Raw genomic sequence first — 12,519 nt, 5'->3', positions numbered from 1 at the left:
TACTAAGAGACTTTTGTCAACAGAATTTAACAACACCAAAACATCTTTCATTTATATAGTGCTTTTAACATAGTCAAACACCCCAAGTACTCCAGAGAGGTGTACTAAGCAAAAATGAACCCAGAGACAAAGAAGGAGGCATGGCTAAAGAGGCGAATTTTAAAGAGGGCTCTGAATGAGGAGCGAGAGGGAGGGGGAAAGGTTTAGGAAGGCTTGAGGCTAACCAACTGGTGGAATGACCACTGACAGTGGAGCAAAGGGCGAGGGATACACAAAAGGCCAGATTCTCAGAAACTGAGCATTTGGTTTGATTGCATAGGGTGGAAGAAGTTATAAAACATGTTCAGAAGAGATTTTAAGCATCAGGATGATCACTTTAAACTTGAGGCATTTGGGGACTGGGATCCAATGCAGATCTGTAAGGGTAGAGGTGATGGGTGTGTGGAACTTGATATGGAATCAGCAGAATTTTGAATGAGCTGAAGTTTGGAGAATGGGGAACATTGAAATAATCAAGTCTGGAGGTGACACATGGATGCAGGTTAAAGCAGCAGGTGGACTGAGGCAGGGGCAGAAGAAGGCAGTGTTTGAGTCGGAGCGTGCATGGGGTCAGAAGTTCAACTTAAGGTGTAATAGGATGCTGGGATTTCAAAATTCTGCTTCAGTATCAACTGCAACTTGAGGGTCCTTGTAAACGTAAATAGATCGTGCCTCCACTGGGGAGGTGTCTGTGTTTTTTTGAGGCTGAAGAGTCTAATCTGTAGAATCTCCTGGCGTGAGCCGAACTGCCAGGTTTCTTGGGGAACTGCTTTTGAACTGAGTAGAGGAGGACTGGAATCAGGCCTTTATGCTTTCATTATGGGTCCAGATTTTGCTGTAAAAATAACATTGAGGCTAAAAGTGTGCACTGTTATTTATGTGCAAAATCGGACAGCGAATCTGGCGAGCGTCTAGGCCGTTGAACGCAGAAATCCAAAAATTGTTGTCCAAGATGTCCTGCTTCTCCAAAAGTTGCCTGATTAACGGCTTATTGCCATCTAACTTACCATTCAACTACATTGAATGTCGTGAAGTTCATAGCTGTGGACTAAACTCACCAAAAAATAAATTGGGGCAAGTCTAAGTTCCCATTTAATGGCGTGGTAAGCCTTAACTATTGCCAAACAACTTCTCTGGCACTGCAAATTAACTTTTAAGTATGGGTATCCTTCCTTCAGCTGCTACTTAAGTATTGGGAGATTTAAAAAATAAAAACAACCTGTGTATTCTTCTTTCTGTCTCTTTTATCTCTCCCTCTTAATCTAACCTTTCTTTCCCTCTTTTTATTTCTCCAACAAGAGAGAATCTAACCATCTGCCCTTGATATTCAGTGGCATTGCCATCACTTAATCATCCACTATCAACATCCTGGGGGTTACCATTGACCAGAAACTGAACTGGACCAGCCATATAAATACTGTGGCTACAAGAACAGGTCAGAGGTTGGGAATTCTGCTGAGAGTAACTTGCCTCCTGACTCCTCAAAGCACGTCTACCATGTACAAGCCACAAACCAGGAGTGTGATGGAATACTCACCATTTGCCTGAATGAGTGCAGCTCCAACAACACTCAAGAATCTTGACACCATCCAGGACAAAAGCAGCCCACTTGATTGGGACCTCATCCACCACCATAAACATTAACCTCCTCCAACACTGATGCACAATGGCAGCATTGTGTACCATCTCCAAGATGCACTGCAGCAACTCACCAAGTCTCCTTCAGCAGTACCTTACAAACCCACAATCTCTACCACCTAGAAGGACAAGGGCAGCAGATGCATGGGGACATCACCACCTGCAAATTCCCCATCAAATCAAAAACTATCCTGACTTGGACCTATATCGCTGTTCCTTCATTGTCGCTGGGTCAAAATCCTGGAACTCCCTTCCTAACAGCAGTGGGTGCTCCTAGAACACATGGACTTCAGTGGTTCACGAACGAAGTTCACCATCAGTTCAAGGGCAGTTAGAGATGGGCAATAAATGCTGGTCTAGCCAGTGATGCCCACTGAACAAATAAAGTAAAACTTTCTGTACTTGATTTAATATTGAATTCAGTAACTTGACATTTCCTGGTTTAAACTCTGCACTGCTCATTAATAATTCGGTTTCGTTAAGGAAATAACAGTTGCTTACCTTGTTTACACAAATATCAAATTCCCTGTAGAGGGTGCTGTGCTGTTTGGCTGATAGGCTGACAGCAATTTGACATGCAAACCCCATAGAAAGTCTGTGGGTAACTGTATGTCTAACAAACTGCTGGCAACATTCATTCGCAACTTGCAGCAACTGCACTTTGCAACCGTACCTACAGCAGGCACAATTATACCTGTAAACTGAGAGTTATTAGAATTACATAGAAGGATACTTTCTAGTATCCTAAAGTAGAAAGAATGTAATTATTTATGTATCTTGTCTGGTAAATTTGGTGAAATGTATATGCATTAAATGTCACTCCTGTGAATCTTGTAATAATTGGAGCAGAGCAGTCTGTAAGCTTAATGTATTAATAAGTAAAATCTGAAATAAAAACAAAATTTTGGAAATAAACAACAGATCAGACAGCAGTAAAGAGGAAATGAATCTCTGATTACATACTTTCCATCAGTTTGTCTTTTCTCTTTACAGTTGCTGACTTGTGTATATTATGCATTTTCTATTTTTATTTCTGTTAAAATGGGCTGACTTTTGTTGCACAAACAACTTTGAGACTATTAATACTTAACATTGTCGAAGTGTAAGTCAGACAGCTACTTGCAGCAATTGGATGTGCACAGTTACATGGTATCCAAGAAGTTGCTCTGAGTTCCCACGTTCCCCCAGAAAGTTGCGCTATTGAGACAGTCTCGGCATTCAAGCACATGGAACATCATGAGGTTACTGTACTTTACGTCATTTTTACTCACTAAACTTGCCAGAAAATGTTAGTGTACCCACTGCAGTAAAAGAAAATCAATTTTAATGCAATCAATTTTAATTTAGGGAGGTCAAACAGTTTCAGGGATTACACAATAAATGGGAATATACTAAGAGGGAGGGTTGATGAAGTGAGAGATCTTGGCGTACACGTACACAGGTCCCTGAAGGCAGCAGTTCAAGTAGACAAGGTTGTAAAGAAGGCATATGGAATGCTCTCCTTCAGTGGCAGAGGTATACAATATAAAAGTAAGGATATAATGTTGGAATTGTCTAAAACACTGGTGAGGCCACAACTGGAGTATTGTGTGCAGTTCTGGTCACGACATTACAGGAAGGACATAATAGCTTTGGAGAGAGTGCAGAGGAGGTTTACAAGAATGTTGCCAGGGTTAGAAAAGTGTAACTACGAGGAGAGATTGGATAGGTTGGGGTTATTTTCCTTAGAAGAAAGAAGGCTGAGAGGTGACTTGATTGAGGTGTACAAAATTATGAGGGGAATAGAGTGGACAGGATAAAATTGTTTCCCTTAAGAGTATTCTAGAACCAGGGGACTTGGATTCAAGATAAGTGGCAGAAGATGTACGGGGGACATGGGGAAGAATGTTTTTATGCAGAAGGTAGTGGGTGTCTGGAATTCACTGCCCAAGTTGGTGGTAGAGGCAGAAACTTTAAACTCTTTCAAAAAGTACCTGGATCTGCACTTTAAGTGCTGTAAGCTGCAGGGCTATGGGCTGGGTGCAGGAAGGTGGGATTAGAAAGGGCACCTGGGTGTCCTTGGGCTGGCATGGACAAGATGGGCCAAATGGCCTCCTGTGCTGTAACTTTTCTATGGTTCTAATTACTGATAAACATTCTCTCTGGCACTGAAAGTTTACTGTTATAAACGTAGAGTTGCATTTCTTCAGATTTTAACTGTTGGACATTTTAAAAATATATATTTTTTGTCTCTTATCTCTTAATCCCTTTTCTCTTTCCCTTTATTTTGCTTTCTGTACCTGATTTGATGTCGAATTAAATATTCTGACACTTCTTGGTTCAGAAATTGTGCTGTTCATTTATAATTCTTCAAATCGATTGGCTGAGATACACAGTTGCTTGCCTTATTCTCACAAGCCCCAGATCTCATGTAGTGAGTGCTGTGCCAGTTTTGTTTTTATTTATTCTTTCTTGGGATGTGGACATCACTGGCAAGAACAGCATTTGTTGCTCATTCCTAATTGTCCTTGAGAAGGTGGTGGTGAGCAGCATTCTTGAACCGCTGTAGTCCGTGGTGTAGCAACATCCACAGTGCTGTTAGGGAGGGAGTTCCAGGATTTTGATCCAACAACAGAGAAAGAACAATGATTTAGTTTTAAGTCAGGATGGGTGTGTGGCCTGGAGGGGAACTTGCAGGTGATGGTGTTCTCGCATGCATCTGCTGTCCTTGTCCTTTTAGGACACAGATTTGGAAGGTGCTGTCAAAGGAATCTTGACCAGTTGCTGCAGTACATCTTGTATATGGTACACACTGCTGTTACTGCATGTTAGTGGTGGAGGGAGTGAATGTTGAAGGTGGTGGATAGGGTGCCAATCATACGGGCTGTTTTGTCCTGGATGATGTCAAGCTTCTTGAGTGTTCTTGGAGCCAGGACTCATCCAGGCAAGTGGAGGGTTTTCCATCACACTCCTGACTTGTGCCTTGTAGATGATGGCCATGCTTTGGGAGTCAGGAGGTGAGTTATTCACCCAAGAATTCCCAGCCTCTGACCTGCTTTTGTAGCCACAGTATTTGTATGGCTGATCCAGTTCTGCTTCTAGTCAATGGTAACCCCCAGGGCATTCAGCGATGTCTTTGAATGTCAAGCGGAGATAGTTAGATTCTCTTCTGGGCGATGGTCATTGCTTGGCACTTGTGTGGCATAAATATTACTAGCCACTTATCAGCCCAAGCTTGAATGTTGTCCAGGTCTTGCTGCATATGGACACGGACTGCATCAATATCTGATAACACAAATGGTACTGAACGTTGTGTAATCATTAGTGAACATTGCTTTATAATCACTACAACTTATAGTACAAATCCACAGAGAAAGCCTATGGGCAAGTGTAACTAAAGAATGGCTAGCACCGTTCATTCTTGGTGGAAAGCAAGAACCTAGGCAATTACCTCTAATAATAACATTTTCAGAATAGTGTGTGAGGCGGATCAAAATAAGTATAGTTCATCTATGCATCTTTTTAATGTGCTTTATCAATTAAAGTGCATATGTCACTTATTTTCTTCTTTTTCTGAAGGCATGGACTCCTTGTTTAGGTATAGATTCACACACCCGAGTGACCATTTCTAATTTTACTTGAGCAAAGGAAACTTTGCAGCTGAATCAGATATTATCCTAACTGACCTCTACATACATGCACACTCCTAGCAGGCATTTGCCATGTGGGATTGCTGAGCCCAACAACCAGCTTAGCACAGACTGGGGTGCAAATTTTGGACCTGACTGACTCATCTGTTCACTGGATGAATTCCCTGAGCCATGGGAAAAATCCTAAATTTTAATTGCAAAGGTAAATCAGAAATGCAAGATAATTTACCATAGCTTTTTGAAAATATGAAATGAACATATTTAAAAGCTGCAGCTGCATTATTAGACAGTTCAGTCAATTGGTACAGAAAGTTAACATTCCATAACTTTCACCATGAAATTATGTAAAAAGAAACTATTGAATTTGTAATGGGTTCTTTTTAAGTTCCAGTATTATCCCACTTACACTTCTCTACCTCTTTGCTGTGTTTTCCTCCTTTGAAACACTCTTTAAAACCTTCTTTGACTAAGCTTTTGATCATTTGACCTAATCATCTTATGTGGCTGTGTGTTGTTCTACTTTGTTCTGTAACTGCTCCTATTATGCTAAAGGTGCTACATAAATTTAAGTTGTTGTTTAAAGTCAGCTATTTCAGGGGATTTCAATACTCTCTTTTTGAGGAAGAGCCAAAAATATAACGCAGAATTCTCCCTTTGGCGAGCGGGGCAGGGCCCGCTCACCGACGCATAGATTGATGCGCGGTGGCGTCGGGCGGGCGTCCCAACATCACCTGCGTTATTTAGATTTTCAGTTCAGCTGTGTGCCCGCTGAACTGTCAAAGGCCTGTCAAGGCATATTGAAAAGTAATTAAAAGGTTGAAGGAGCTGCCCGTCCAACCTTAAGGTTGGTGGGCATATGAAGAACCCAGGCGGCCTTCAGAAAAAACATGAAACCTCATTCACGGGCGGGATGAGGTTTCATGAGAGATTTAAAATTTGTGTCACATTTTTAATAAAAGTAATTGACATGCCCCAGCTCAAGTGACAATGTCACATGAGGGGGCACGTCAGTAACATTTTTCTCATTGTTTATTATCTTTTGAAAAGTAACAATGATCTCCCTGAGGCAGCACTTTGAGCGCACTCCAGGCTCAGCATAGCACTTCCTGGTGCATGTCACGCTGGGCAGGCCTTAACTGGCCCGCCCATGTAAAATGGTGGCGTGCTCTTGACTGGGGGTGCCAAATGGGAACCCGCCCTTTTGTGCCGGCTCCCGCACAGCACCCCCCCCCCCCCCACCCACCCCCGATGGGGAGAAAATGCTGCCCATTGAGATGGTTCTTTATCATACCCTCAGGATATCTCAAAATATTTTATAACCAATGAATTGTATTTGAAGTTTAGTCACTGTTACATAGTCAAATGTGGCAAGCAGATTCACAAAATCTGAATGAATGGACGGTTAATTTGTTTTGGTGCTTTTGGCTCAGGGAAGAATGTTGGCCAGGACACTGGCAGAATTACCTGTCCTTCCATGGGTGCCATAGAATCTTTTAGTTCTTTTGAGCAGGCTCTTAGTTTAATATTTTATGTGGATGGCAGCATTTCCTTAGTTATGCACCAAAGTATTTACATAACCTGGGGCAGAATTTTGCCTTTGGTGGGTGGGCTCGGCGGGGCTGTTGGGAAGCTGACCGCCACCTGTGATTGGCACTGGATCACGATTTCACGCTGGCAGGCCCACCCAGCGTGAAATGCGAGTGGCAGCGCTGGGGAGGGGAAAAGGGCGAGCAGGCTGAGCGCAAACTTCGCGCTTCAGGGAGATGAAGACATATATATAAAAAAAAGTAATAAAACATGTCCCCTTATGTGATTCACATGTTATTAATTCAATTGCAAAATTTTTATTTTATTTTTATTTGCTTTTGAAAACCTAATCCCACCAGTGGATGAGGTTTCCAAAAAAATGCAAAGGCCGCTTGGCCTTTTTGCCTGCCCGCCAACCATTAGGTTGGACAGGCAGCGAAAAATTTAGCTTAATTGATTATTTAATGGCCATAACAGGCCTTTTAACTGTCAGCGGGCGCGCTGCCGACTGCGGCGTATGCCCGCTGACTGAACTATCATGCGACTGCGTGTTGACATTGGTACGCTCGGCCAACGTCAATGTGTGTCATTTCATGCTCAAGCGGGTCGGGCACATGTCTACCCGCCGAGTGAAAATTTCTGCCCCTAATCTTGGAATAGAGTTTAACTTGCCAACCTTCCACCAGAGGCCGGAAAGCTACCAGCAGACCCAAGTTGATAGCTAAATGCGCCAGTAAAGAAGGAAACAAATGAGCAGTTTTTTATACACAGCATCTTTCAGAACTTCAGGATGTTCCAAAGTGCTTTTCACTTAATTAAGTACTCATTTTTGAAGTGTAGTCATTGTTGCAATGTAGCAGCCAATTAGGGTTGTCCCTCAAAGCATTGCAATAAACGGCCAGATCAGGGGTGGAATTTCCTGAGAGCATAATTGGAATGTTACACCCAAAATTATGTCATTCTTGTGCACACTATGATGCTATCAATTTACAGCTAAAATTTCTGCGAATGTCACTCACATAGGCTGCAATGTAAAATTTGGCAGATGTGTAAAAAATCAGGGTCCAAGTAAAGTATGAAACTGACACTGTACATTTTTCTAATATGACATTTAAAGTTTCAAGCCATCTCACCATCTTTCATGGACATTAGGCACAGCATGTTTAAGAAAATGCAATTGTTGAAACTTTTCAATTTTTTTTGTGAGTTATACTGAAGGCATAAAAATATTCAAAGGAACAGAAAATAGACAGTGTTGGTCTTGTGAGGGTAAACCTTTGAACTGTGTTTTTTTTAAATTAATATAAGACACCAAAAAAATGGCTATTTCCTGCTACGTCCAAAGTTCTGTGCTGAATTTTGCATTTGTTTTGAACCACTGTAATTGCTTGAAATTTCCTTGTTCAGCTCTTGGGCATGGGCTCAGCCATTATAATGAGTTTGGATATGTTCAGGTACAGGGATCAATAAATGGGCATAAAAGATCAAGGAAGTTCAAGCATAGAATAATTATATGAATAATGCACTTATGCATTAGCTTTCTTGATCTTTTATGCCAGGCATCTTATAATTCTGTGGTTGTAAATATGCAAAGAATTTCATCACAATCTGTTTTAGGTATTGATTAAAGCATAAATGTTGACCAGGACACAGGCGAACTCAGCTGCTCTTCCTCAGTTGGCACTATGGTATCTTTTTGAGATCTTGGATTAACATCTCATCCAACAATGCAGCACTAGCACTCCCACGGTATTGTATTGAAGTGCCTGCCTAAAATACGTGCTGAAGTCTTTGGAGTGGTGCTTGATATTGTGGAGCAGAGATGAACATGTCATCAGAGCCAAATGGCTTTTCTTGAGTCTCTGCACTGGCTCAAGAAGTCTATCTAGTGAGTTGCTGAGCCATACAAACTACAAAGGTCATCTTCATCTTCAATCAGTCCTTCATCTACAGTGATTTGGTTAGGAGAGGAAAATTGCCCAGAGTGTTATCCTCTCTTCATTATCTGTTGAATTTTTACCAAAAGTAAATTTGGATGACAGGCTTAGGACAACGGCTTCTTAGTTTGGGCATGACGGTTCCTTAGTTTGAATGGACTGCCACTGTTTCTTATGGCTTATATGATTAGTAGCCGTTTAGATGAGGAACATAGGAAATTAAGTAATTTGACCCTTCGAACCTGCCCCACCACTCAATAAGATTTTGGCTGATCTGGTTGTGGTCTCAGCTCCACTTTCCTGTCTGCCCCCATTACCCTTGACTTCCTTGCCTAACAAAAACCTGCCCAACTCTACTTTAAATAAACTCAAAGACCCAGCCTCCACTGCTTTCTGGGGAAGAGAATTCTGCGTATCAATTACCCTTTAGGAGAAAAAGTCTCCCCTCATTTCTGTCTTAAATGGGAGACCTCTTATTTTTAAACCACGTCCCCTAATTTTAGCCTTCCCCACAAGAGGAAATGTCCTCCGGGTATCCACCCTATCAAGTCCCCTTAGGATCTTAAATGTTTCAATAAGATCACCTCTCATTCTTCTAAACTCCTATGGACATAGAGCCTGGGAAACCATATCCCAACAAAGAGTCGATGACTCCAGAGGAGGATAGGAAAGAGAAAATAGGTGGAGAGGTGAAGGGAATGGGGGATGGAGAATGAAAGACTGGGCAGGCAGATGTGTTTGCCATGCCCAGAAAGCGTGGCAATCTTTTTTTACCGCTTGTGGCTGATAAGCCTCTAGAAGAAAGTTTTTCAACTTTTTTGCTTGACATGTTACGTGCTATTTTCTGCATTGTATGTTTGTTTTAAAAGATAAACATACTTGTTCTGCCATTGATGCTGTTGAATTTTATAAATTAAGTTATTTGTGAATATGTTTCTGTTTCAGGGTCATATTAATCATATGAGTGGCTAAAAGAAAAAAATGACCATCGTAAAACTGAAGAGACTTTTTAGTGCCATTACCGAGATTCTACAAGAGAAGTCTAAATTGCTTAATTTTATATTACAAGTCACTGATTCCAAGCTTAATCAACATTCACCTAATGAAAACAGCTGGCATTGTTACCTGTTTTACTTGAGTTCTGTAATGAATAATGTTTATTGTACTGAACGCAGAACATTTGTTTTCTAATCAGAGGAAGTTAAATGATTATCAGTTAGGGTCTTTATCCACCAGAGTATGTTTGTAAAAAGTTATAACTTTGAATTTTAAATAAACGCAGATAACACTTGAACATTACAGTATAGAATCGATGACTATGTACTATTTACCGAGTTTTTAAATCACTTTTTATTTAGAAACTTTTGTTTAAAAAAAAGCTTCATCTTCGAATTTAAAAGAAAAATTTTATTGCCATGTTAGTTTTAAAACTATGTAAATTGGTTGTATTTTTCTCTGTATTTTTCGCATTTTATGTGCCAGAATATAACCAACTTAGTGTGGGATTTCATTTACAAACTACAGGTTGTTACTGCTATTTTATCTTTCATTTCCTTCCCTTTTTTAATGAAAAAGGTGGATAATGCTGGTGTACAATTCCTTGGGTTCTGGCAACCCATCAAGTGCCATTCTTTATTTGTAAACCGAGCTAGTGTGTTTCAGCAAACTAAGCAGCTATTTTGTGGAGCTTGACTGTGCCAAACACATTCACTTTCCATTAGGGTGACTAGATGGCAAGCCCACAAGTGCTAAAGTCACTTGTTTTCCCTGTTAGCTGGATGTTCAACATGTGACAAAATGAGGTGAAATCCATCATCTGAACAGCTGCTGTAGTTAACTCTAACCCTAAATCATCAAAAAGAACACATATTTTGAGTAAACCAATTTGCTTCCTCCCATACTTGTTTGTGTTCTTGAACTTGAGAGATGGATCGGCAACCTCTCAGAGGCCTTTGCCACTGTGACATCTGATCTTTAAGAGCATTGCCCAGGTTGATGTGTTCTGATTTATAAATGGGGATAGCATGGAGGTTGGTGGGAGGGAGAGACTGCATCCCTCTGTCCAAAGAGAAATTTGCCTCTTTTTGTTCTGCCTTCAATGGCCTGGCTGAACTGGCAGGCACCAGAATCATCATTTGGGATGGTTTATATTTAGTGCGTTTTTTTAACAATAGGCAAAAAAAAGATTGAAAATTGGATGCCACTTTTGAATACGTATTTGTATTTTTCAAAATACTGCTCAGCAGGAAGCTGTATACTAAATGTTTACTTCACATTATGTTTAGGAAATATCTGCAAGCATTTTGTATCACTTCTGCAAATGATTGTAATTTGAAACTTTATTATGCAAAACTCTGTATGATTTTTTAAAAATCTTATTCTGAAACAAATGTGCTGGACATGTGATTTTTGGTATCTCAAGCATCAAAAACAAATTATAAAGGGAACGTTTTGCACAGATCACAGTGGGAATTGAGTTGGTACAGTTCAAAATGTTTTTATCTACTTTGTTTACAGCTGCATTCAATGGATATATGCTTTCTAGGCTCTTTTTAGATTTAACTAAAACTGGAGCTAAAATAAAATGGGTGCTATAATTTAAGAAGGTGTGATGCTTATTTATAGCAGCCTGTGTTTGTTCAATATCAATTCAGTTGACAATTTTCTTTATTCAAGATTTTCTTTTTCACCTGTTTCTTCTCTTAAACATCACTAATTGAGAGGGCATATAACCTGGGCGACCTATTGAGCCGTTCACTGACAAAAAACTCAGTTAAGTTTTCCAATCCAGGGCATAGGAAGACAAGTGCCTAACCACTATTTACTATTTATTCCTGATGGTATTGAAGAAATTGGGGATAGAATGAGTAACTGTTAAGTCTTACAGTTTTCTGTTCTACAAAAGCACTTTGGGACTGAAAATTATTCAAAGTTCATTCCTCTGAATAAAGTCTCCCAAGCATCATGCATGTAAGGAAACCCAACAATTTGCATCAAGTGGCAATATTGATTTCCACTTTACTGATGTTAGTAACAGGCTGATTGAGTTGGTGGCTGATCTGCTATTGGGATTTGAAGTGTTCTTTTTATTATTTGATGTTGGTTCTGAGCAGGGATTCACTTACTGATGGTGAATCTGAATTAATTCTGAGCAGCAACAACTTCCCTCTACCTAGTGCAAAATTACAGTTACTCTCTCGGGTCATGGTATTGGATTGAAGGTAAAGATTTCTCTGAAAAAACAATTTTTTAGAAATTAATATATTATGTTAATAGAAAGAATTGTTTTTTTTATAGTATTTCCCTCTCCAGCACCGTGCATCCTTTAAGATGTATTTCATTTTTTTTGTTATTGGGGAAATACTGTTTAAACCACCCCATACACCCTCAACATACAAAAATAGCTTTGTGTACTGTGATAGTTGAACTTAGAGTGCACTGCATAGCTGAATATAGTTACTAAACCAAAAAGAAAAGTGATGATTTGAAGACTATTATTTCATCACTCTGTTTCCAAAAGCCTTTGTGGTGGAACAGTTGAACCTAATTCTATTGAAGAAATTGCTCAATGCAAAACTGCCATGATAAGGTGTCATTGATATTTACTTATGGATGACTACCATAGTTATTGGATGAGACAAACAAAGCAGAGATTTACTTGAAAGCATTGTAATACTAGGGTTATATTTGAGATTTGCCTTATGAATGTGACTAACTGGTTTTAATCTGTAACCAAGAAGAAATCATCC

The 12,519-nt window shown here is 40.0% G+C and overlaps 1 protein-coding gene across 2 annotated transcripts in view; it reads left to right on the top strand.

Moving 5' to 3' along the window:
• Positions 1-11,416, top strand: part of si:ch211-221j21.3 (uncharacterized protein C10orf143) — a 42,410-nt gene extending 30,994 nt beyond the window's left edge. Inside the window, exon 5 of one of the 2 annotated variants that reach the window (XR_005945603.1) lies at positions 1,339-1,396. Coding sequence is in view for 1 of the 2 variants with exons in the window: in XM_041209053.1 (XP_041064987.1) it covers positions 9,716-9,742 (27 nt within the window). In the remaining variant the exon portion in view is untranslated. Of the gene's footprint in view, positions 1-1,338; positions 1,397-9,715 lie in introns of those variants that run through there. The other variant, XM_041209053.1, reaches the window with a different exon arrangement.
• Positions 11,417-12,519: the final 1,103 nt, after the last annotated feature.

This window comes from Carcharodon carcharias, chromosome 17 (assembly GCF_017639515.1).
Source record: "Carcharodon carcharias isolate sCarCar2 chromosome 17, sCarCar2.pri, whole genome shotgun sequence".
In the NCBI taxonomy this organism is placed as follows: domain Eukaryota; kingdom Metazoa; phylum Chordata; class Chondrichthyes; order Lamniformes; family Lamnidae; genus Carcharodon; species Carcharodon carcharias.
Note: the sequence above shows the minus strand (reverse complement) of the source record. Positions and strands in the feature narration are given on the sequence as shown.